Source organism: Bubalus bubalis, chromosome 19 (assembly GCF_019923935.1).
Source record: "Bubalus bubalis isolate 160015118507 breed Murrah chromosome 19, NDDB_SH_1, whole genome shotgun sequence".
Lineage (NCBI taxonomy): Eukaryota > Metazoa > Chordata > Mammalia > Artiodactyla > Bovidae > Bubalus > Bubalus bubalis.
Genome location: NC_059175.1, coordinates 36,735,806 through 36,759,730, shown reverse-complemented (window position 1 = coordinate 36,759,730; position 23,925 = coordinate 36,735,806). Strand labels below are relative to the sequence as shown.

General features: G+C 39.5%; 1 protein-coding gene across 1 annotated transcript in view; it reads left to right on the top strand.

Moving 5' to 3' along the window:
* The window catches only part of WDR70 (WD repeat domain 70), a 277,449-nt gene that overhangs the window by 5,568 nt on the left and 247,956 nt on the right, over positions 1-23,925 (top strand). The window contains exons 4-5 of the mRNA XM_025270591.3: positions 7,102-7,222; positions 10,990-11,185. Of these exons, the coding sequence (XP_025126376.1) occupies positions 7,102-7,222; positions 10,990-11,185 (317 nt within the window). The remainder of the gene's footprint in view (positions 1-7,101; positions 7,223-10,989; positions 11,186-23,925) is intronic.

The window sequence follows — 23,925 nt, the reverse complement described above, 5'->3', positions numbered from 1 at the left end:
TATCTGATTCTCATTTCGTTTTTTTCTTTCCTGCTTACAGTGGAACCAGTATTTGGAAGGCTGAGCGAGAGGTGGCTCTCAGAGTTGTGTACGCCACTGATTGTTGACCCAGACAGTATAGAAAATTGAGCCATCTAGTGAATGGGGCTGGCGCTGTTGAATCCCTGCATTCATGAGTTGTATCAGACATTTAATGAAGGCCTTAACTTCCAGACTGTCTGGTTTGATACCAGGTGGTTGGCAGTTCTAGGTATCACCTCAGGATCTTTGGAGCTGACTGTCTCCTCTACTGCTTTCTTTAGATCTGATTCAGATCATTCTTCTACTAGAGAAGGGATAGATGTAAACTGATAGAGCAGAAGGCACTCGGAACCAGAGACAGGATTCCTGGAAGAATTTAAGTGAATGTTGCTCCAGTACTTATCATTGTTTTAAAATGATAAATTATATAGCAGTAATATCTCACATTTGAGAAGTGAGGATGATTTTTGGAATTTGGAAGAAGAATAGTTTTTGATTTGTGTGTGTGTGTGTTTGTGGTAAAAAGACAGCTATCTACATATAATGTGTATTGTTTAAAAAAGCTTCAACTATTACCTGAAGTTTCAATTACATACAGAAGTATAAGAATGAACTCCCGTATTCCTATCACACAGATTTAACTATTATAACAGTTCATGGCCAATGTTACTTCCATTTACTTCTCCTTTCAGATAGCTTTGACAAAAATCCTGGATACATTACTTCACCCATAAATATTTTTGTATTTTATAACAGTTCATGGCCAATGTTACTTCCATTTACTTCTCCTTTCAGATAGCTTTGACAAAAATCCTGGATACATTACTTCACCCATAAATATTTTTGTATGTCTTTAAGTGATAAGGATTTTGAAAAATCTTAACTGAAATACTATTACTACACCTAAAAATATTAAATAATTTAGTATCATCAAACAACATGTAGAGACATGCTCTCTGTAGCGTTTGTACAAATGTATTACGCACTTCATCTTTGAATGTTTCAGTGAACCTTTATACTGTTCCAGTTTAGCTCTCCAGCATGTGATACCAAATGCTTTGGGTAGTGATTGTCTTATTCCCCTACCTAAGTTTTATAGTCCCCATTACCATGCCTCATAAGATAGGTTCTCAGTATTTATTTATGCAGATTGAATTGAATTTAAAACTGCAATATTGTCTTTAAAAAAATAAATACTGCATCTTTGGAGAATGTGTGTGTGTTTCTTTTGGCCACACTGAGTGGCATGCAGGATGTTCGTTTCCTGACCAGGAATTGAATCGTTCATCACTGCATTGGGAGCTCGGAGTCTTAACCACTGGACCACCAGGGAAGCCCCTGGAGAATTTTTTTAAATGGCATGATGATTGTAAAGAGTTTGGAATTTGAAGTTGGAGGGCCCAGCTTTAAGGGTTAGACCCACATTCTACTAGATGAATAACATCGGATGGATCTTCAAATTTCAGATCCTTAATTTCACCATCTGTTTGTTGACAATGATAAGGTCTCCTTTATTTATTATAAGCTCCCTTGAGATTTCTTGAAGGGATTAAGATGTTGGGCATGGTACTTTTTAAACAGTAATATTGTAAATATCACTTTTAATTCCTATCATTTTTTTAGTAAAATATGCATTCATGTAGCACTTAGGTAGAATTCCAATAAGAATTATTAGAGTTCTAAAATTTTGAAAAATTATCTCAGGGCCTTGTTTTCCTATTGTTATTTGTGGATGAATTAAATGGGTTGAACTTTCTTGACTTCATGTTACATTCTTGGACTTAGACTCCTGTTTCTACCCTTGCATTTAAATATAAGAAGCCAAAGTTTGCCTTTTCTTAAAAGTTAACAAATTCTGATATGGGCCTTAATGATAGGTATTGGAGTCTTCTTGAACTTTGACATCAGACTTGAGGAAAATAAGAACTTTTGGTCCCTTTTAATGGCAGATTTAACTGTGTATGCAGATGTGAAGTTTTGGTTTTTAAGTGCTCTACGAGAAAGGGTGAATTATACTATAAAGCCTGAGTAAAATACGTGTTACCAAAAATGTTAAAAAATAGTGTTACATGTTGTTTTTGAAGTATTTTTTATGTTTATGAAAGCTGTTAGTAGGTTTTGGACATGTGAAAGACATACTCTTTTAGAACTAATATACTATGAGGACATAGATGGGGAAGAAAATGTCTTTTATTCAAATGGCATATTTTGAGTGTGGCCATGGTTTCAATGGATTATGAACCTTCTGTTACCTGACTGGAAAAAAATTCCTTGAGAAGATATTGAGATAGGATTTTTAGATGATTTCAATGGATGATTTTTCTTGGAAAGAATAATTGTCCCAGAGGTTTTAGAAGTTAGAAAAGCTTAAAAAAAATTTTTTTTTTAACTTGAAATTCTCTTCCTACCTAGCTAAATCCTACCTTATCCTTTAAAGCCTCACCTCATATTTTACCTTTTCTAAGTATTCAAAACTCTTTTGGACGTACTTGTTCCCTACATTTTTAAAATAATACTTTATTATAAATTTATTTTAGTATTGTTCATGTCTTGATAACCTTGTTTTTCATATTTATGCTTATAGTAGCTTAATGTAGAACTCGATGTATAGTAGTTACATCTCTAAATAGTTAATAAAGAATTGTAACTAATGTCAGATAATCCTGATCTTATTTTTTTATTTGTAGTCATTTTTGCACTAAACATTTAAAATTAAATATAATTTTTCATGAAATTGGTAGCCTACTGAATCGTTTTAGAATGGCAGAAACAATTAGCAAGTGGCTTCCCTGATGGCCCAGACAGTGAGGAATCTGCCTGCAATGGGGGAGACCCAGGTTCCATCCCTGGGTCGGGAAGTGGCAACCCATGGAGAATCCCCTTGGAAAGAGGACAGAGGAGCCTGGTGGGCTACAGTTCATGGGGTCACAAAGAGTTGGACACAATTGAGCAACTAGAAAAAAAGAATATGATTAAAACATCATTCAAGCTTGTTTATATTAGTTTTATTTCCTTTGCATGTTATTTTAACACTCATTTCTTCCTATAATGCTTAAGATATAATGAAAGTGAGATTTTTCAGCTGCTGAATTACATTCATGTGAATCTGCAATTTGTGAAAATCAGCCCAGTTGGGACATGGTAGTTTTGGGTAGTTTGCTGTTATCCTGGATGAATTGCATACAGCTGAGATGCTTTTGCTGGAGAAGGCAATGGCACCCCACTCCAGTACTTTTTCCTAGAAAATCTGATGGACGGAGGAGCCTGGTAGGCTGCAGTCCATGGGGTCGCTAGAGTCAGACACAACTGAGCGACTTCACTTTCACTTTTCACTTTCATGCATTGGAGAAGGAAATGGCAACCCACTCCAGTGTTCTTGCCTGGAGAATCCCAGGGACGGGAAGCCTGTTGGGCTGCCGTCTATGGGGTCGCACAGAGTCGGACACGACTGAAGCGACTTAGCAGCAACAGCAGCAGCAGGGATGCTTTTGCAGAATGGCTGTGCAAAACTATTAGCTACCTGAGAGTAGAGAGATACCAATAAATTGAGATACTTAAAAGAATAAGGTGTTGGGGAGTAAGTTAATTCACTTTTGCTAATAGAACATACTGAGCATCTTTACAGTATTTACAGAATACTTGGATTCCTGTATGTTTTACAGTGTGCAGTGAGCTTGGTCCATACTCTTGGTAAAATACACAAAAATGATCCCCTTGGTCAGGGAGCTGCAGTTTATTGAATTAGTCTCATTTTGGTTTGTCCTTGGTAGACAGTGAGGTAAAAAAAGATACTTTTTTTCCTCAAAAATGTCTTTCCTTTTTTTTTTTCTTCTCATTTTAATGAAGCAGCAGGTGATGACAGGAACCTCTCAGGGTAGAAAATCCTTACTACTGTAAAAAATAAAAAAGTTAAATTTTAAATTAAAAAGTTAGAGACTTCCTTTGTGGTCCAGTGGTTAAGACTCAGTGCTCCCAATGGAGGGGGTACAGGTTCGATCCCTAGCCAGGGAACTAAGATCATCATGCTGCCTATCATGGCTAAAAAATAAATATAATTAGAACATCTAAATTAAAAAGATAATTCACTTGGATAGGGCAAGTAGTTTGGAACATTCATCCACTGGGGAGGAACTCTAGATAGGTGGGTGGGTCATAGTTTGCAAATAGTCTGGCGACAGGTAAGCAAATAAAGGGCTGTACTTTATGGCCCTTTGGGGAGAGAGGCAGGGTCACTGCTTTATAAAAGTGGGTGATACTCATTGGATAATATTACAGGCTTCAGAAGGTCTGGTCACATCAAGGAAAGGTACATTGTGGAGCCTCAGTTGACTACGTTGCTCTAACTGTAGCTGTTACTTCTCTGCTTTGGATTCCTAAACTATTAAGTGAAGATAGTAGTATTTACTTCAGCTGTATTGGGTATAGTTGAAATTTGCTAAGATAGTAGAACTTAATTGTTCTTACCAAAAGAAAAAAAAAAGAAACACAGGATAAATATGTGGGGTGATAGCTGTGTTAATTGACTCCATGGGAAGAATTCTTTCTCAGTGTGTATTTGTACTAAATCATCACATTGTACACTTTACCTATCTTACAGTTTTGTCAATTATACCTCATTAAAGCTGAAGTAAAAAAGTTTCTGCTTCAGGGGTTGTTATAAAGATTGTTGTTGTTGTTGTTCAGTCGCTTAGTCGTGTCCAACTCTTTGCGACCCCATGGACTGCAGCACACCAGGCGGCTCTGTCCTTCACCATCTCCTGGAGTTTGCTCAAGCTCGTGTCCATCGAGTTGGTGATAGAGTCGTGATGCCATCCAGCCATCTTGTTCTCTGTTGTCCCCTTCTCCTCCTGCCTTCAATCTTTGCCAGCCTCAGGGTCTTTACCAGTGAGTCAGCTCTTCGTATGAGGTGGCCAAAGTGTTGGAGCTTCAACTTCAGCATCAGTCCTTCCAGTGAATATTCAGGGTTGATTTCCTTTAGGATTAACTGATTTGATCTCCTTGCAGTACAAGGGATTCTCAAGAGTCTTCTCCAACACCACAGTTCAAAAGTATGAATTCTTTGATGCTCAGCCTTCTTGATAGTCCAACTCTCACATCCATGCATGGCTTCTGGAAAAACCATAGCTTTAACTATTCAGACCTTTGTTGTCAAGGTGATGTCTCTGCTTTTTAATACGATGCATAGGTTTGTCATAGCTTTCCTTCAAGGAGCAAGCGTCTTTAATTTCATGACTGCAGTCACCGCCTGCAGTGATTTTGGAGCCAAGAAAATAAAGTCTGTCACTGTTTTCATTCCAAAGAAGTCATAGGAGACCTAATAAAAAATGGCTTAAATAAGAAAAGTTTAGTATCACACCATGACAAGAGCTCTGGAATGGAACTCTTACATCTTCTGAATCCTGATATAAAGGACTTAAAGATTTTTCCCCTTTTTTCTGCTTTGGCAGCTGTAAAGTGTTGTCTTATCCTAAGCTCACTGTCCTCATGACTCAAAATTTTGTTAACATACAGATGACCACATCCACAGGCCGATAAGACTTTTGTGTAACTCTTCAGGAGTAAGAAAACTTTTCTCAAATGTACCTCCAGCTGACTTCCTCTCATGTGTTATTAGCCAGTATTAGTGTGGTACGTCAGTTGCAAAAACAGCCCTTGCAGGTTCACTATGGTTCACTTGAAGTCAAACTTTACTCCTTCTAGATAGGAAGGGGCCCAGAATCAGGAGAATTGTGGTTTCCTTTGCAAGGAAAAAAGAAGTGGCTGCTAATAGGTGACTAATGATGTGTGCCTTAGGGTCAATTCCTAATTGGTGTCAGAACTGCCCCTAAGACCTGAGCCTGCAGTCCAAGAGTGGCCTCCCTGACTCACTTCCCAGCCTCTCTCAGCTTTCCCGCCCTCACTCACCCTGGAGGGTACAGAGGGAATTACTGGGGAGGCAGGATGAAGGTAGGAGCCCAGCAGGCTCACTCTTAAATTTGGGCATTAGCCTTCTCTTACTGTTTTCAACCTCCCCATCATCAGAGTGCAGAACTGTTAACTCCTAACCCACCTCAGCCCAGTGGAGAGCACAAAAAAATTAATGTGACTTTACCTTACATCTTCCTGGAGAGTTTTTTAATCTTCCATGTTTGAAATGAATGACTAGTTGTTGACGCTTGCTGCCTATTTCCTAGTAACTCACCCTCTCTATCCTAGCAACAAAAGACCCTGAATAGTGCAGCATTCCAGTGAGTGCCCTTTGATATTGCTTAACTTTGGGTGTATTATTCTTCACTATTAAATTTTTAAAAAAGTGTTAAAGATTATCTCAGGTTATTGAGGATGGTAGCAATCAAGAACAAGCCTTATTCATATAATTAATTTCCTTCTTATGTTCCCTCCACTTGCTGAATGAAATTATCAGAGGAGAAAGATTAGATTTCCTTGGATAAATTTGTTTTGTCTTTCCAAGGTAAAAACTCTGGAAACTTGATGTAATTCAGTTTTTCTCATAATTTTGGTGTCAAGTCTCTGGCCAAAAATCCAGTTTGGAAAAGTCAGAAAGGAAGGGAGTGCTGAATTTATAATTTAAAATATTTAAAAGTGAGGTTACCTAAAATCTTATGTTTGAACACTTTCTTGTCACTTGCCACATCTTTTTACATACTGCACTCGTGGTTCATATACTCTTCACAGGCTAATTTTGCTTAGCTTGTCTGTTAATATTTTCCCAGATTTGCATATTTTCTATATATATATATATATATTTTTTTTTTTTTTTTTGGCCACTCCACATGGCTTGCAGGATCTTAGTTCCCCAACAAGGGATTAAACTTCGGCCAACGCAGTGAAAACACCAAGTCCTAACCATTGGACAACAAGCAATTCCCTTCTATCATTATTCTTATTGGCTGTATTTTTTACTGTGTTGATATACAGTAAAATTCAATTGTTTTCTCATTGTTGGGCATTTAGAGTGATAGTTTTTTGCTATTACTGGTAACACTTCTGTGTTATATCTTTGTAATTTTCTTAGTTTTCAACATTTTAAATAATAAATTTTGAAGTCTAACTGTTGAAAAATTTTTATGATCTTTTCAGAAGCAAGAGAAAGAGAGGAAGAAATGAACAGAGAGAAAGAATTAAGAAGACAAAATGAAGATCTTGAACCAACATCTTCAGGCTCGAATGTGGCCAGGGCTTGCTCTAAATCATCTTCCAGGTGCTTGTCTTCACTGTCATTTTCTAGGTGTTAGTAACACAATTTAGGCAAAGTTCCTCATACTGAAAAGCTTGCATGATTTCTCCCATTTCAGGCAGTTGTAGATCTCTAGGACCACAACAAAGTCCTTTGTCACATTTTGAATCAATCAAATTTTTCTAAAGTATTCCAGATGTAGCATTAAAATCTATTCCTTTTGATTGCAGAGTATAATTGTGTAAAGTTGGAAAGATATTGATAAGTTGGCTATTTTTTTCATGTTTATTTTGTCATTCAAGTATTTTGTTCCTTTCCCCAAACTCTGTATTTGTGATTACTTTTTTTGATAGGATCCTTTATAACTGAGAAAGAATTTAAACAGTGGCACATTGTAAAGTTTACTGAGTGATAGGAGAAAGCAGCCATTAAAATTAAAATTACTTTAAAGGGAAATTTAATACTATATAACATAATTACTAAGAACTTCAAGCAGTATAAATAGGTATATAGACTCCAAATCTGGGTGGAATAATACAAGAATTCTGTTGTTGAGGTATGTTTTAAATTGTCAAATTGATTATATAAATTGTTTTTGAGAATTCACTCTTTGGTTGCTCTGGGCCTTCGTTGCTGTGTGCGGGCTTTCTCCAGGTGCTGTGGGCAGGGGCTGCTCTCTGGTTGCAGTGTGTGGACTTCTCATTACGGTGGCTTCCCTTGTTGCAGGGCACAGGCTCTAGGTGTGGGGGTCAGTAGTTGGGGCCCACAGGCTTAGTTGCCCCGAAGCATGTGGGATCTTCCCGGACCAGGGATCAAATTTGTCTCCTGCATTGGCGGGCAGATTCTTAACCACTGAACTCTCAGGGAAGCCCAGCGTCTTACGTTTCTCTTTATCATGTACTTTTTTCCAGCTTTCTCTGTGTCCAGCACAAAATCTTGCTTATGGCAGATGTTCCATATATTTCTGTAGTTCGCTAATTAAGGGGAGAAAAGAAAGGAGGATGCTGCTGTACTAGTTTGTAATGGCCTTCATCACAAACTAGCGCAGACTGGATGGCTGAAACAACAGAAATTTATTTTCCCACAGTTCAAGAGGCTAGAGGTCCAGGATCAACATGAAGGCGGGGTTCACTGGCCTCTCTTCTTGGCTTGTAGATGGCCATTTTCTCCCTATTTCTTCACATTGTCTTCTGCCTAAGTTCTGTTCCAAGTTTTCTCTTTTTATGAGGACACCAGTAATAATAGGGCCCATCCCTACAGACATCATTTGCTTAATCACTTCTCTGAAGCTCTGTCTTTAAATACAGTCATACTCTGAGGTACTGTGAGTTAGGGCTTCAATATATGAATATTTTGAGGACACAATTCATCCTGTAGTAAAAGCTGTCTGTAGAACTGGTGCCAGAAAAGGCCCCACAGCCCAGCCAAAAGCTGATCATATTCAGCCTGTGTTCCCAAGAGGGGCATGGGGGCACCGAGCTCATAGGAGAAAAACAATGAGGCAGAGAGAGAGGGGTAGAGAGAGATAGAATGAAAGCCAGTGAAGAAGACCTGTCATCTCATAGGAAAACTGCTTAGAAATCTCTTTTGCCCTATTTCCTGATTAGTGGGTAAGATCGGTGAGACAACTGGGGACTTGCGAAACAAAATAGTAAGGTAAATCTTTTTACATCTGTAACCAAGGAATCAGTACTGTGTTATATGGAAATCCTTGGTGACTCAGTGGTAAAAAACCCTCATGCAAAGTAGGAGACTGGGGTTTGGTCCCTGGGTCGGGAAGATCCCCTGGAGAAGGAAATGCCAACACACCCCGGTATTCTTGCCTGGGAAATCCCATGGACAGAGGAGCCTGGTGGGCTACAGTCCATGGGATCACAAGAGTCAGATACGACTTAGTGAATAAACCACCACTACAAGCATGTGGGATCTTAGTTCCCTGACGATCGATTGAGCCTGTGCCCTTTCTGCAGTGGAAGCATCGAGTCTTAACCACCAGACTGGCAGGGAAGTCCCTTTTCAGTTGTTATTGATATCAAGCATCATTTAGCTGAGAGAGCCACAGCAGGGAACACAACAAACTTTAAATTTCTGCCTTCATGGAACTTATATAGTGAAGATACTTCATTAGATGGCAAAGACACTTTGACTCCTGTAAAATTATTTGACAGATTAATTGTTAAAATTGCAATTCTCAATCTTCTGGGAAGGGGTAGGCAGTAGAGGGATGGTGGATGGTGGTTGCTACAGAATGAATAGAGGTGTTTGATAAAGACTTTAATGAGAGTATATAATAGTCCTTGTTGGATTCCTTGTGGCTCAGACTCTGAAGAATCTGACTGCAGTGCAGAAGACTCAGGTTCGATCCCTGGGTCAGGAATATCCCCTGGAGAAGGGAATGGCAACCCACTCTAGTATTCTTGCCTGGAGAATCCCATGGACAGAGAAGTGGTGGGCTACAGTCCATGGGGTTGCAAAGAATCTGACACGACTGAGCGACTGACATTTTCACCTCACTTATGACAGTCCTCTGATGTGTTGTTGGAGAAGGAAATGGCATCCCACTCCGGTATTCTTGCCTGGAGAATCCCAGAGACGGAGGAACCTGGTGGGCTGCCATCTATGGAGTCACACAGAGTCAGACACGACTGATGTGACTTAGCAGCAGTAGCTGATGTGTTGGGTAGAAAAATAGTTGAGATTCAATAGGATACTGCCTAGAATAAGGTATCTTTTACAGTCCAAGGAAGCTACATTTAACAGTTTTAGCAACTCAGCATACTTGGATTAGCACTAAGAAATAATTTGTATTTCAGACAATGTATTGAAACCTTTTGCGGTAATACTCATTTCTTACTTTATTTGCTCCTGTGACAGTGATTGTATTCACACACAGTGAATAGAGGCGTTGGTTCTTTCTGTGGTTTTCTTTCTTACAGTGTAGTATTCTGTAGTTTTTCTTCCACAGTTGTTCTGTTGGTTCATGAGGAGTATCTGATGGGCCTCTAACATGCAATTGCTCTGAGTTTTTGTCTTTGACTTTTAACTGTATTTAGATACGATAGATAAGAAAAATTTTTTACTTTCTTAAGATTAAATGGTATTTGAAAGCAATTCTTCAGGAACACATGGTAATCCTGAATGTGCATCTCCTAGCATTAGAGCTTTGAAACATCTGAAGCAGAAAGGGAAGGAGCTGAAAGGAGAAATAGGCACGTCTGCATTTAGTGTGAGATGTCGATGTTGGTGTCTGTGACTGATGGACAGTGAGCTATGAGTCAGCAAGGAGAGAAAGGACCTTAAGGATGCCTTCACCCAATACCTTTGATTGACGTCTACAGAACACTCAGCTCGACAATGGGAATTCTTATTTTTTTCAAGTTTACATAAAATATGCAAGACTGATCATATCGTGGACCATAATACACAACTCAAAAATTTCAAAGAAAAGACTCATACAAAACGTGTCCTCAAACAATAATAGATGGAAGAATATTACTCTGCCTGAAAAAAATGAATATGTTTGAAAAATATAATCAAAAATTTTTTGCTTATTTTTTATCATACAATTAACAATTAAAATATGTGTTTTTTGACATTAAGAAAGAAATATATATATAATTCAAAAGATAAATATTTGAGCCACACAATTAATGTTTGGATTACAAATTTAAAAATATTTAAAAAACTCAGTGTTAAAAGGAAAAACAGAGCTTCCTGAGAAATCAATACTATCTCCAGAGTATGTTCTTTTTTGCCGCAAAGGCGATGAGTTTCTGTTTCTGTATTTTCAGGGATACAAGTAGCAGTGAAAGTGACGAGAGTTCTGACTCTTCTGATGATGAATTAATTGGCCCCCCTTTACCCCTTAAAATGGTGGAAGAACCAGTTAATCCTATGGAGGAAGGTGTTCTTGATCCTTTACCTCCACCTCTTGCAGAAGATGTGGAAGAAGATGATGATGATGATGGTGATTCAGAAGAGGAGGAAGTAAGTATTTCAGTGTTAATTTAAGAAATCACTTATATGTGGAATCTTAAAAAATGGTACAAATGAACTTATTTGAAAAACAGAAATAGAGTCACAGATGTAGAAAACAAACTTACGGTTACCGAGGGGGAAGGGTTGGGGAGGGATAAATTGGGAGATTGGGATTGACATATGCAAACTACTATATATAAAATTGATAACTAATAAGAACCTACTGTATAGCACAGGGAACTCTGCTTAGTACTCTGTAATGATTTATATACTCATGTTCCCTCATATCTCAGTCGGTAAAGAATCTTCCTGCAATGCAGGAGACCTGGGTTCGATTCCTGAGTTGATAAGATTCCCCTGGAGACAGGAAAAAAATCTTCAATAGAAACCAAGTTTTCTGGTATGTTGGTTGTGGAGTTCTAGCCTTCAGAACTGTGAGAAAATAACTTTCTGATCTTTAAACCACCCAGTCTATGGTGTTTTGTTATGGTGGCCTCAGCTGACTAATGCAGGTTTGTGTGGCTGATAATGGGCTGAGGAAGAGAGAACAGAGAAGTAAGATGGGTGTTTTGAGGAGAAATGATGTTTGCCATAGTGAGGACCTAAATGTGTGCAAGTACATGATATCGTGGGCTTCCCTGGTGGTGCAGTTGGTAAAGAATTTGCCTGCTGTTTCAGGAGACGTAAAAGACATGGGTTCAACCCCTGGGTCAGGAAGATTCCCTGGAGTAGGCACTGGCAACCTACTCCAGTGTTCTTGCCTAGAAAATTCCATGGACAGTGGAGCCTGGCAGGCTACAGTCCACAGGGTCACAAAGACTTGGACATGATTGAGCATGCATATACAGTTGATATTGTGGTGAAATTGTCATGTGATTTATGTGTAGCTGAGTTTTCTTACTAGAGGGAAATGGAAAGATGAGGCTAATGAGATCAGATCCAGAGAAGAAATACAGCAGTCCCCCCTTATTCAGGGGGGATATGTTTCAAGACCCCAGTAGATTTCTGAAACTGTGGATGGTACCTAACCTTATATATGCTGTGTTTTTCCTATACATGCATACCTATGATAGAGTTTAATTTATAAATTAGGTACATTGAGAGACTAGCAACAGTAACTTAGAACATTTATATCAATATATTGTAATAAAAGTTACTGGTATACTTTGGAGATAAATGCTGGTTGGGTTCCAGACCACCATAATGAAGCAAATGTTGCAATACAGCAGGTTACAAGAACTTTTTGGTTTCCCAATGAATATAAAAGTTATGTTTGCACTATAGTCTGTTAAGTGTGCAGTGCAGCATTATATTAAAAAGAAAACAAGGTACATATGTTAATTTTAAAATATATTATTGCTAAAAACCCTTAACTACTGTTTGAGCCTTCAGTGAATTGTAATCTCTTTACTGGTGAAAGGTTTGAAATATTGTGAAATTTACCAAAACATGACACGGAGACATGAATTGAGAAAAAGTATTGGAAAAATTGTGCCAATAGACTTGTTCCAAGCAGAGCTGACACAAAATCTTCAGTTTTTAAAAACTCAATAAAGGACATTAATACAAGGTATGCCTGTATGTGAATGTGGTCTTTCCTTCTCTCCCAAAATATGTTATTGTGCAGATACAATGTTTTTTCCATCTTAACTAAGCATTTATCATGCACTACGGCTATAACTTGCCGTTTGAGGCGCGACAGCAAAACTAGCATGAGTTTCTTTTGGTTTCTTCACAGTTTCACAGATAGATCAGTTCTTACTGTAGATCCTAGCAACCTCCGCATACCATTTTTTTTCCTTTCCTTATCAAGTTGAGTACTTTTTAACTTTTCACCTGTTGTAGGAAGTGGGACCCCCTCTAGGGCCTCAGGAGTGGGTTCTTGTCTAACACTCAGACAAGAATTATCTGAGGAAGACATGTGCTGACAAAGCAAGAGACTTTATTGGAAAGGGCGCCCAGGCGGAGAACATCTGGGAGAACTGCTCTGCCTGGTGTCTCCCAGTCTCGGTTTTATGGTGATGGGATTAGTTTCTGGGTTGTCTTTGGCTAATCAGTCTGACTCATCCTTCCTGGTGGCATACTTATTGCTCAGCCAAGATGGATGCCAGCAAGAAGGGTTTGGGGACATGGTCAGAAACATGGCATCTCCCTTTGACCTTTCCCAGACTCTTCTGGTTGGTGGTGGCTTATTAGTTCAGTGTTCCTTACTAGGACCTTCTATCATAAAATAACTCACACAAATGGTTGCTATGGTACCTGGCCAGGGTGGGCAGTTTCAGTCAGTGTGCTTCTCCTAAGACTCCCCTGAGAGACTTCATACAGAAGATACTTCTTGGGAATTGGGGCAGAGGTCTCTTTCTTCTGTAACTTCTTTCTGCAGTGCATGGGCGTAGTCCTGCCTAGCAGAGCAGAAGTCTCACTCTAGTTGATCTAAGCTGAGGTATTACATATCTGAAAGCAGCTTCCACCCTTGTAGTAACATCAGTTTGGTTTGGAACTCTTGGAGCCTCCTGGAGATAAACTTTGTAAGGAGTTGGAGTATACAAGGGCCAAATAGGAGGCCTTTAATAAGATAAGTGATCACTGGACCCAGAAACGGCAGGAGCCAAGAAGGGAAAGAAGGAGAACTCCATACACCTGTTGAACTCAAATCCCAGATCTTTGTTGCCTGTTCCAAGCAAGCACTTTATAGCTTCTCTTTGGCATATGCAAATTGCCAGCATCCCTCTTGCACTTTGGGGCCATTATTAAGTAAAATGAGAATTCCTTGAACACAAACAGTGATACCTTGACAGACGACTAAAGTGACTGATGGTGGGATATGTCCTACAAAGGAATGGTGTACTTGCTGGGCAGGAAGGAACAGGATAGCTTGAGATTCTGTCTTGTTGCTCAGGAAGGCATACAATTTAAAACTCACAAATTGTTTGTTTCTGGAACTTTCCATCTAATAGTATTTTCATACCAAGGGGAACTGAAATTGAGGAAAACAAAAACCAAGGATAAAAGGGAATGCCTGTACTTTCTGAAGGATGTGGAATTTGAACGAGCCTTGTAGAGGGTAACATTTTAATGGGTGAGGTGGGAGGAGCCCACCTCCAATCTAGGAAGACTGAATGGTTGAAACAAGGGCACAGTGCACAAGATTAGATTCGGGAAGATGGGAAAGTCAACTTGTCTAGAATATAGCGTTAGTGAAGACGGAACCTTTAACTTGGAACTGATATGTGAGTAAACCCCAAGTGCAGCTAGGCAGAGAAGGGAAAACATGCTTGGGTCTGGGTCTCAGAAGCCTGATTGAAAGCTTTAGTTTCTCATGGCTGTAGCTGAAGGAGACTGAATAACAGCTTTCTGTTTTTTTTGTAAGATTATGTATTGGTTCTTTTTGGTAGTAAAACTTTTTATGGTGTGCCTTTCCTCTTGTAAACGTAGTAAACAGAAAATGCTGATTGAATAACGTGGGTCACAGCAAGGCTGTTGGTGATTTGTGCCAGTAACAGCTTCAGTTTTAAAGTTTGTACTGTCTGATAATGGTGGCTCAGACAGTAAAGCGTCTGCCTGCAATGTGGGAGACCCGGGTTCGATTCCTGGGTCGGGAAGATCCCTTGAAGAAGGAAATGGCAGTCCACTCCAGCACTCTTGCCTGGAAAATCCCATGGACGGAGGAGCTTGATAGGCTACAGTCCATGGGGTCGCAAAGAGTCGGACACGACTGAGCAACTTCACTTTCCCTCATAGCTAAGTCAGTAAAGAATCTGCCTGCAATGCAGGATACCCAGGTTCGATCCCTGTGTCAGAAAGATCCTCTAGAGAACGAAATGGCAACCCACTGCAGTATTCTTGCCTGGAGAATTCCATGGACAGAGGAGCCTGGTGGGCTACAATCCATGGGGTTGCAAAAGTCAGACTTGACTTAGTGACTAAACCACCAGCAGTTGATAATGGAGTACTTGTTAGCATTGTGAATGGATTAAGTCTGAAGCTTTAGATTGGAGATAAAATAAAAGTGAGAGGTTTCTTGTTTCCATTTCTCCTATTTTTCTTTGCAATATATATCACAACCAACATTTTAAAGACTAAGACAGAGATGGTAGGTGAAGCAGATAGCTTGGGTATTTGGAAACATTGTGAATGTGGCTTTGCAGTGGCCTTCCTAGATTCAGGTAAATTATATTGGTCTTGAATTGAGGCCTTCGGTTTTCAGACATAATGAGTGGCAACCTCAGTGTCTTTTTTAAGTTCTGAGTGACAACAAAGTTTTATACTGTATTATATTTGATAAGTGGGTTATTGGCAGCCTTCTAGATCAAGCAATAGTAATGGCACCCCACTCCAGTACTCTTGCCTGGAAAATCCCATGGACGGAGGAGCCTGGAAGGCTGCAGTCCATGGGGTCGCTGAGGGTCGGACACGACTGAGCGACTTCACTTTCACTTTTCACTTTTCATGCATTGGAGAAGGAAATGGCAACCCACTCCAGTGTTCTTGCCTGGAGAATCCCAGGGATGGGGGAGCCTGGTGGGCTGCCGTCTATGGGGTTGCACAGAGTCGGACACAATTGAAGTGACTCAGCACCAGCAGGCAAAGGAAATCTACTGAATACTGTCTCGACTATGAATGTTATTGTGGGATTTAGACAGACAAATTCGGAGAAGGCAATGGCACCCCACTCCAGTACTCTTGCCTGGAAAATCCCATGGACGGAGGAGCCTGGAAGGCTGCAGTCCATGGGGTCGCTGAGGGTTGGACACGACTGAGCGACTTCACTTTGACTTTTCACTTTCATGCACTGGGGAAGGAAATGGCAACGCACTCCAGTGTTCTTGCCTGGAGAATCCCAGGGACAGGGGAGCCTGGTGGGCTGCCGTCTATGGGGTCGCACAGAGTCGGACATGACTGAAGCGACTTAGCAGCAGCAGCAGCAGCAGACAGACAAATTAGCATGATTCATTGTAGGTAGTTTACATAGCAGTGTTGGGCTGACGTTTTAATGTTGAGTTCAAATGTTTCTGGCCTTTTAAAGAATTTTGTTTTTGTGGTTGGTTGGACTTAGAGTCTGGTAATTCTTTGCTTGTTGATTCAGAAACTGAATTTAGTTCCTTCAGGAAATCAGTTTGAGGTAATACTAAACAAAATTATAGGAGAATGTTTTATACAGCAGAATGCTAGCTATATTTTTTATAATTTGAAATATATCAGAATTGTCCTGTCTGCTTACTGAGGCTGTTAACCATTCTATAGGTGCCCTTGACTTCCTCTCCTTTTTTTTCATCACCATCACCCTTTTGTATCTTTCATTTCACGCTTTTGTCTCTCTACTTGCTCTTGGCTCTTAACCTGCAAGCATGCAGTTTCCCCTCCAACCTCTTTTCCAGTTTGCTCCTTTGCCACGTTTACTGTGTCACTCCCCAGTTTCTCCTTGTCTTTGTTCTCAGTTTCTACCCTTACTGTTTCACAGAGATGATAAAATCCAAATATCCAAAGACCCTTTCTCAGGTCTCATTCTGCATCTACCTCTGCATTATTGGACAATGTTGACTTCTTCCTTGAAACTCTTCCCTTGCTATTTCTCTGTTGGTTGCTGCCTATCTCTATTTTTTCAACAGATATTTGTTGGGCACACATCTTATGAGTCACATAGTTTCTAGATGTTAGGGATTCAGCAGAAAATAATGCAGACAAATCCCTGCTTTGATGGTGCTTACATTTCTGCTAGGGCCTCTTTTACTACTTAGTATTTCCTTATGTTTCTCCAGTCACAAGCATTCCCTGAGAGTATACGTCCTTATCTCCCTTAACATTTCATATGCGGCCTGGGGGGAGTTTCTTACATCTTCTTATACTCATGACGCCTATTCACTCAGAGCAACTGGATGCATTACTTCATTTCATTTGAACTTTGGATCCAGTTTTCTAATCACTCATGACACATGTCCGTATTTAATCTCCAGAGGTGAAGAGGTGAGGTGAAGTCGCTCAGTCGTGTCCGACTCTTTGCGACCCCGTGCACTGTAGCCCACCAGGCTCCTCTGTCCATGGGATTCTTCAGGCAAGAATACTGGAGTGGTTTGCCATTTCCTTCTCCAGGGGATCTTCCTGACCCAGGGATCGAACCCAGGTCTCCCGCATTGGAGGCAGACTCTTTAACATCTGAGCCACCAGGGAAGCCCTAAATTCAACATCTAAGATCACACTCAGGCTTTTGTTTTCTCCCACTTAAAGTTTTGCTGTAGTCACTTGTCTTTTGCCTCTGATTTTCAGCCCCTTCACTGCTGCAGGATTAAACTCCTGGTAATACAAGTCATATTGCAAGTAATAGTACTCGTTCCCTAGATGACGAAAAATAAACTACTACAGCAAGCAGGTGCGACTACTGGGAATTCCTGAGTGCAACTCGATTTTTTTGTTGTTCAGAAACTTGCAAAGCTCTGTGGCTTTTTAGAGAGACATTCTATTATATTTGTGGGAAAGTAACCACATTTACACACTTGAATGGTTAAATATTTCAGCAAGTGTTATTGAAATTAAGGATAAGTATTTTTTTTTTTGGATAAGTATTTTTAATAGCTCAATGATTCTTAATCTGGTAAGAATCATATTTGGTGCAATTAAAAAAATGTATATTTATAGGTTCTATAATTCAGAGGTCAGGTCAGTAGGACTAGGGTGTACTGGCCCCAGCTCCTGCAATCTGTGTTATAACAAAAGTCTTCATAGTACCCCAGTGTTCATCGCAGCACTGTTTACAATAGCTAGGACACGGAGGCAACCTAGATGTCTGTCGGCAGATGAATGGATAAGAAAGCTGTGGTATATATACACAATGGAATATTACTCAGCTGTTAAAAAGAATGCATTTGAATCAGTTCTAATGAGGTAGATGAAACTGGAGCCTATTATACAGAGTGAAATAAGTCAGAAAGAAAAACACCAATGCAATATATTAATGCATATATATGGAATTTAGAAAGATGGTAATGATGACCCTACATGTGAGACAGCATAAGAGACACAGATATAAAAACAGACTTTTGGACTCTGAGGGAGAAGGCAAGGGTGGGATGATTTGAGAGAATAGCACTGAAACATGTGTATTACCATATGTGAAATAGATTGCCAGTCCAGGTTCGATACATGAGACAGGGCACTCAGGGCCCGTGAACAGGGACTACCCTAAGGGATGGGATGGTGAGGGAGGTGGGAGGGGGATTCAGGATGGGGAACACATGTACATCCATAGCTGATTCATGTGAATGTATGGCAAAAATCACTACAATATTGTAAAGTGATTAGCCTCCAATTAAAATAAATTAAAAAAAAGTCTTTTTACAAAAAAAAAAGTCTTTTACCAAAAAAAAATTTTCCAAAAAAAAAAGTCTTCATAGGTTATTCTGATGTACCTCTTCCCAAACCATTTGTGACTTCTCACTTAAATAGTCCCAGTTGGGGTCATAGGATAACTAAATTAGGTTACCTTCATAGGTTATGATCAGTATCATGCCTCATGGATACTTATGGATATGGGTTATTGCTTATAAAATGATATTTTCTTAAAAGAAGGATATGGAATTGCTGCCCTGCTTCTCTGTGCTAATGAAGCCCCTTTGAAGTTTCCATATAAAACTTACTTAAGAACATTCTTTCTCCTAAATAGCTTAGAAGTAACATTTATTTTGTGAAAAATGTTTCTTTAATGACATGTGAAGGTTGATGTCTCTAAGTGTTTGTGTTTAATTGCTTCTGAAGATGACTTGGGAGAGATGGTAAACTCCTGTCCTTTTGAATCTTACTCATTTTTACATCCTTTTGTGCCTATCTTGAATTAAACTTATTATAACTGTCAAATTTTGTGAAATGCTGTGACCAGGTAGATACTCTAGAAATTGAGGCAGTAGCTCTGATAGTTACTAAGACTATTATTACTAAATATCGGGAGGCTTAAAGATGTTTATTTTTTTTTTTAACTTAGTACCATGACTTCTGGGATTCTAGCCTCAGGAAATTTGGAAAAAGCTTTATGCACATAGATGTTTATCACAGCACTGCATATTGTAGTGGTTTTTAGAATGTGTTCCGTGGAACACTATTGAAGGGTGGTTTTGGTGGGGTTGGGCCCTTCCCCTGTGTTCAACAAGGCTAGCTCTTTTTTATGTTAGGCTTGCTGAGAGCTTTCTTTTGGCAGAAAGTTTCCATATCTAAAAAACCTGAAAATAACTGAAATATTGGAATAATTAAAAATAATGTAAATAAATATCTGATAATGGGGGAAGGACCAGCAAATTGTTATGTAGTCATATGAAAGTATTATGTAGTCATTAGGCATGTTAAGAGTTTTCAGTAGCGCTAACAAGAGGACATAAAACTATATGGACATTATGATTTTAAAATTTTATTTTATTTATTTATTTATTTTTTAAATTTTATTTTATTTTTAAACTTTACATAATTGTATTAGTTTTGCCAAATATCAAAATGAATCCGCCACAGGTATACATGTGTTCCCCATCCTGAACCCTCCTCCCTCCTCCCTCCCCGATTTTAAAATTTTAAATATTACATGTATATGGTAAAAAGTCCTCCCATTGCTTCCTTCTATATTATAGGAGTGAGATAATGTTTATTTCTGCCCTCTATTTTTCTTTTCTTTTCCAGTTTCCACATTGATCATAAACTGTGCCTGTCATTAGAAACAAATGATGGGATTACAAAAATCAGTCCTTTATTATAAGGCAGTTGTGATCTTAATGAAAAAATTTAGGTCAGGGACTTCTGTGATGGTCAAGTGGCCAAGACTCCAACCTCCCAAAGCAGGTGGCCTGGGTTTGATCCCTGGTATGGGAACTGGATCCCGCAGGCCACAACTAAGAGTTCATATGTTGCAACTAAGACCCAGTGCAGCTCCCCGCTCCGCCCCCATCCCACCACCCCCGTAAAAAGAAAAATCTAGGACAGGTATAGAACAAACCCAGAGAGAACAGTACTGGATATAAAATGTCTTAAGTATTTGTGAATAAACTTGTTTTTGTATGTTTTACCTTGTTCCAAAAAAGATTTAGAGATGACATGCTATAAGAAAGCATACATTAGGAAGAATGAATGATAAAAGGGAAACCAAGATACACAAATAAGATTAATATAAAAAACAGGAAACAAGGTTCTCAATACTTACTAAGGATAAGCCACAACCTAGTCACCATTGTTTATTCCTTTCTTTCCTTATTACTCTACATCCAATCTCTTAATTCTTTAACTAGTCTTACTAGCTCTGTCTCCAAAGTATATACCAGATCTCTCCATTTCTGTCTCCCTTACTACCACCTTAGTCTAATCTTATATCACTTCAATGTGATTAGCTATGTTAAGTCATCTCTCAATTTCCGCTGTTGACTGGACTTCTATGATTGTAGTCCAGTCAATAAAATACAGGTACAGGAAGGCAATATAGAGTAGTGATTAGAGAAATGGACTTTGAAGCCAGATGGAGCTCTTTCACTTTCAAGCTGTGTGACTTTGGGAATTACTTAGAACTGTACAAAAAAGATCTTCACGACCCAGATAATCACGATGATGTGATCACTGACCTAGAGCCAGACATCCTGGAATGTGAAGTCAAGTGGGCCTTAGAAAGCATCACTACGAACAAAGCTAGTGGAGGCGATAGAATTCCAGTTGAGCTATTTCAAATCCTGAAAGATGATGCTGTAAAAGTGCTGCACTCAATATGCCAGCAAATTTGGAAAACTCAGCAGTGGCCACAGGACTGGAAAAGGTCAGTTTTCATTCCAATCCCAAAGAAAGGCAATGCCAAAGAATGCTCAAACTACCACACAATTGCACTCATCTCACACGCTAGTAAAGTAATACTCAAAATTCTCCAAGCCAGGCTTCAGCAATACGTGAACCGTGAACTACCTGATGTTCAAACTGGTTTTAGAAAAGGCAGAGGAACCAGAAATCAAATTGCCAACATCCGCTGGATCATGGAAAAAACAAGAGAGTTCCAGAAAAACATCTATTTCTGCTTTATTGACTATGCCAAAGCCTTTGACTGTGCGGATCACAATAAACTGTGGAAAATTCTGAAAGAGATGGGAATACCAGACCACCTGATCTGCCTCTTGAGAAATCTGTATGCAGGTCAGGAAGCAACAGTTAGAACTGGACATGGAACAACAGACTGGTTCCAAATAGGAAAAAGGAGTACATCAAGGCTGTATATTGTCACCCTGCTTATTTAACTTCTATGCAGAGTACATCATGAAAAACGCTGGACTGGAAGAAGCACAAGCTGGAATCAAGATTGCCAGGAGAAATATCAATAACCTCAGATATGCAGATGACACCACCCTTATGGCAGAAAGTGAAGAAGAACTAAAAAGCCTCTTGATGAAAATGAAAGAGGAGAGTGAAAAAGTTGGCTTAAAGCTCAACATTCAGAAAACGAAGATCATGGCATCCGATTCCATCACTTCATGGCAAATAGATGGGGAAACAGTGGAAACAGTGGCAGACTTTATTTTTTGGGGCTCCAAAATCACTGCAGATGGTGACTGCAGCCATGAAATTAAAAGACGCTTACTCCTTGGAAGGAAAGTTATGACCAACCTAGATAGCATATTCAAAAGCAGAGACACTCCTTTGCCAACAAAGGTCCGTCTAGTCAAGGCTATGGTTTTTCCTGTGGTCATGTATGGATGTGAGAGTTGGAATGTGAAGAAGGCTGAGCACTGAAGAATTGATGTTTTTGAACTGTGGTGTTGGAGAAGACTCTTGAGAGTCCCTTGGACTGCAAGGAGATCCAACCAGTCCATTCTGAAGGAGATCAGCCCTGGGATTTCTTTGGAAGGACTGATGCTAAAGCTGAAACTCGAGTACCTTGGCCACCTCATACTAAGAATTGACTCATTGGAAAAGACTCTGATGCTGGAAGGGATTGGGGGCAGTAGGAGAAGGGGATGACAGTGGATGAGATGGCTGGATGGCATCACCGACTCGATGGACGTAAGTCTGAGTGAACTCCGGGAGTTGGTGATGGACAGGGAGGCCTGGCGTGCTGTGATTCATGGGGTCGCAAAGAGTTGGACATGACTGAGCGACTGAACTGAACTGAACTGACTTCTCTAACCTCACTGTCTTTCTTTCCTCCTTTGTAAAACAGGGCTAATAAAACACCTAACTCAGTGGTCTGAATGGTTGAGTAAGTGAACAAATATATATATATATAAAGCCCTTAGAATGGTGCCTGGTATTTATCATTACAATCCTCTCTTTTAATATATAACAAAAATGGAATTTAAAATAGTTAGCATGATTCCTAAGAAAATATTTTAAAATGAAACTAAAAGGAAACTTTAATATTGTATTAAATGATTCATTCATGCTTCACACCACCAGTCAGTGTTATACATAATTAAGGAGCACTAGAGGTATTCCCTTTAAAATTAAGAATAAAAGGTGGTAACTGTCACATTATTATATTATTCCAGACATTTTTGCTAAACAAACTGAAATAATCGACTATATATTAGAAAAAAGTGAGAATATTATTGTATTTGATATGAAGCTACCTAAAACAAAAAGGGACTAATCAAAGCAGAATTGATAGTGTCTAAGTTTAAAGGGCTAAAATTGAAAAACCAGTTTTACAACAGGAATAGCAGCAACAAAACATAACAACATTCAGATGAGAGAATATAAATAACACAATAACGTTTTTCAGTACAAAAAAGAATTGAATAAGAACCACTGAACAATCAGTAAATACTAATTTTTTTCCCACAAAGGTTAATTTGCCCTATTTATTTAATTTTTGTAATTTACTTATGGCTGTGCTGGATCTTTGATGCTGCTCAGGGTTTTCTCTAGTTATGGCAAGTGCAGGCTATTCTGTAGTTGCAGTGCTCAGGCTTGTCACTGCAGTGGCTTCTCTTGTTGCGGAGCATGGGCTCTAGGGCCTTAGAGCTCAGTAGTTGTGGTGCGTGGACCTAGTTGCTATGTGGCATGTGGGATCTTCCTGGACCAGGGATCGAACTTGTGTCCCCTGCATTGACAGGCAGATTCTTAACCACTAGACCACCAGGGAAGCCCTCGATTTCTTTTTAACTTTACAAAAGCATTCCGAGTAAGAGATCTTAACAAAAAAAAGTATATTTTAAGTGATTTTGTTACTGAATTTCAAGCCCGTGTGCCCAACACACAGTGAGGCCCATCAATACTGAACAATAGAGTTTGGAACAGAGAAAATTTTATTACAGATTTGTACAAGGAGATTGGTGGCTCATGCCCTAAGAACCCCAAAGTAACTGAAAGCTTCCGGCAAGTCCCTTTAAAAGCAAAAGGTGATGGATGGGTGTGGTTAGTTGTTGCACATTTCTCGGTGTCAGATCCTTTGTTCTTGAGGTCCAGTCATGGTTAGGTCACGATGTTCCTGTAAATCTCTATCAGATGAATTTTATTCTCCATCCTGAGAAGAAAGGGCAAAGTCCCAAGGCACAGCTTTCACCATCCGAAGTCCCAGTTCTGGGTAAGAGGAGGCAGATCTAAGTTGGCAGCTCCTTCAGGGCCAGGTTCCTATAACCTGCCCAGCTGTCATCCCTGAGGGAGCTCGGCACCCAACCCACCTGGCTCTCAGTCTCCTCAGGCCACCCAAATGGGGAGACCAGGTCTTACAGACTGTGACCAGGCAGACGGCCATTGCTGTTAGGTTGCAGAGACAGGGAGAGGTTCACCTTGCTGCCTCAAGGCCT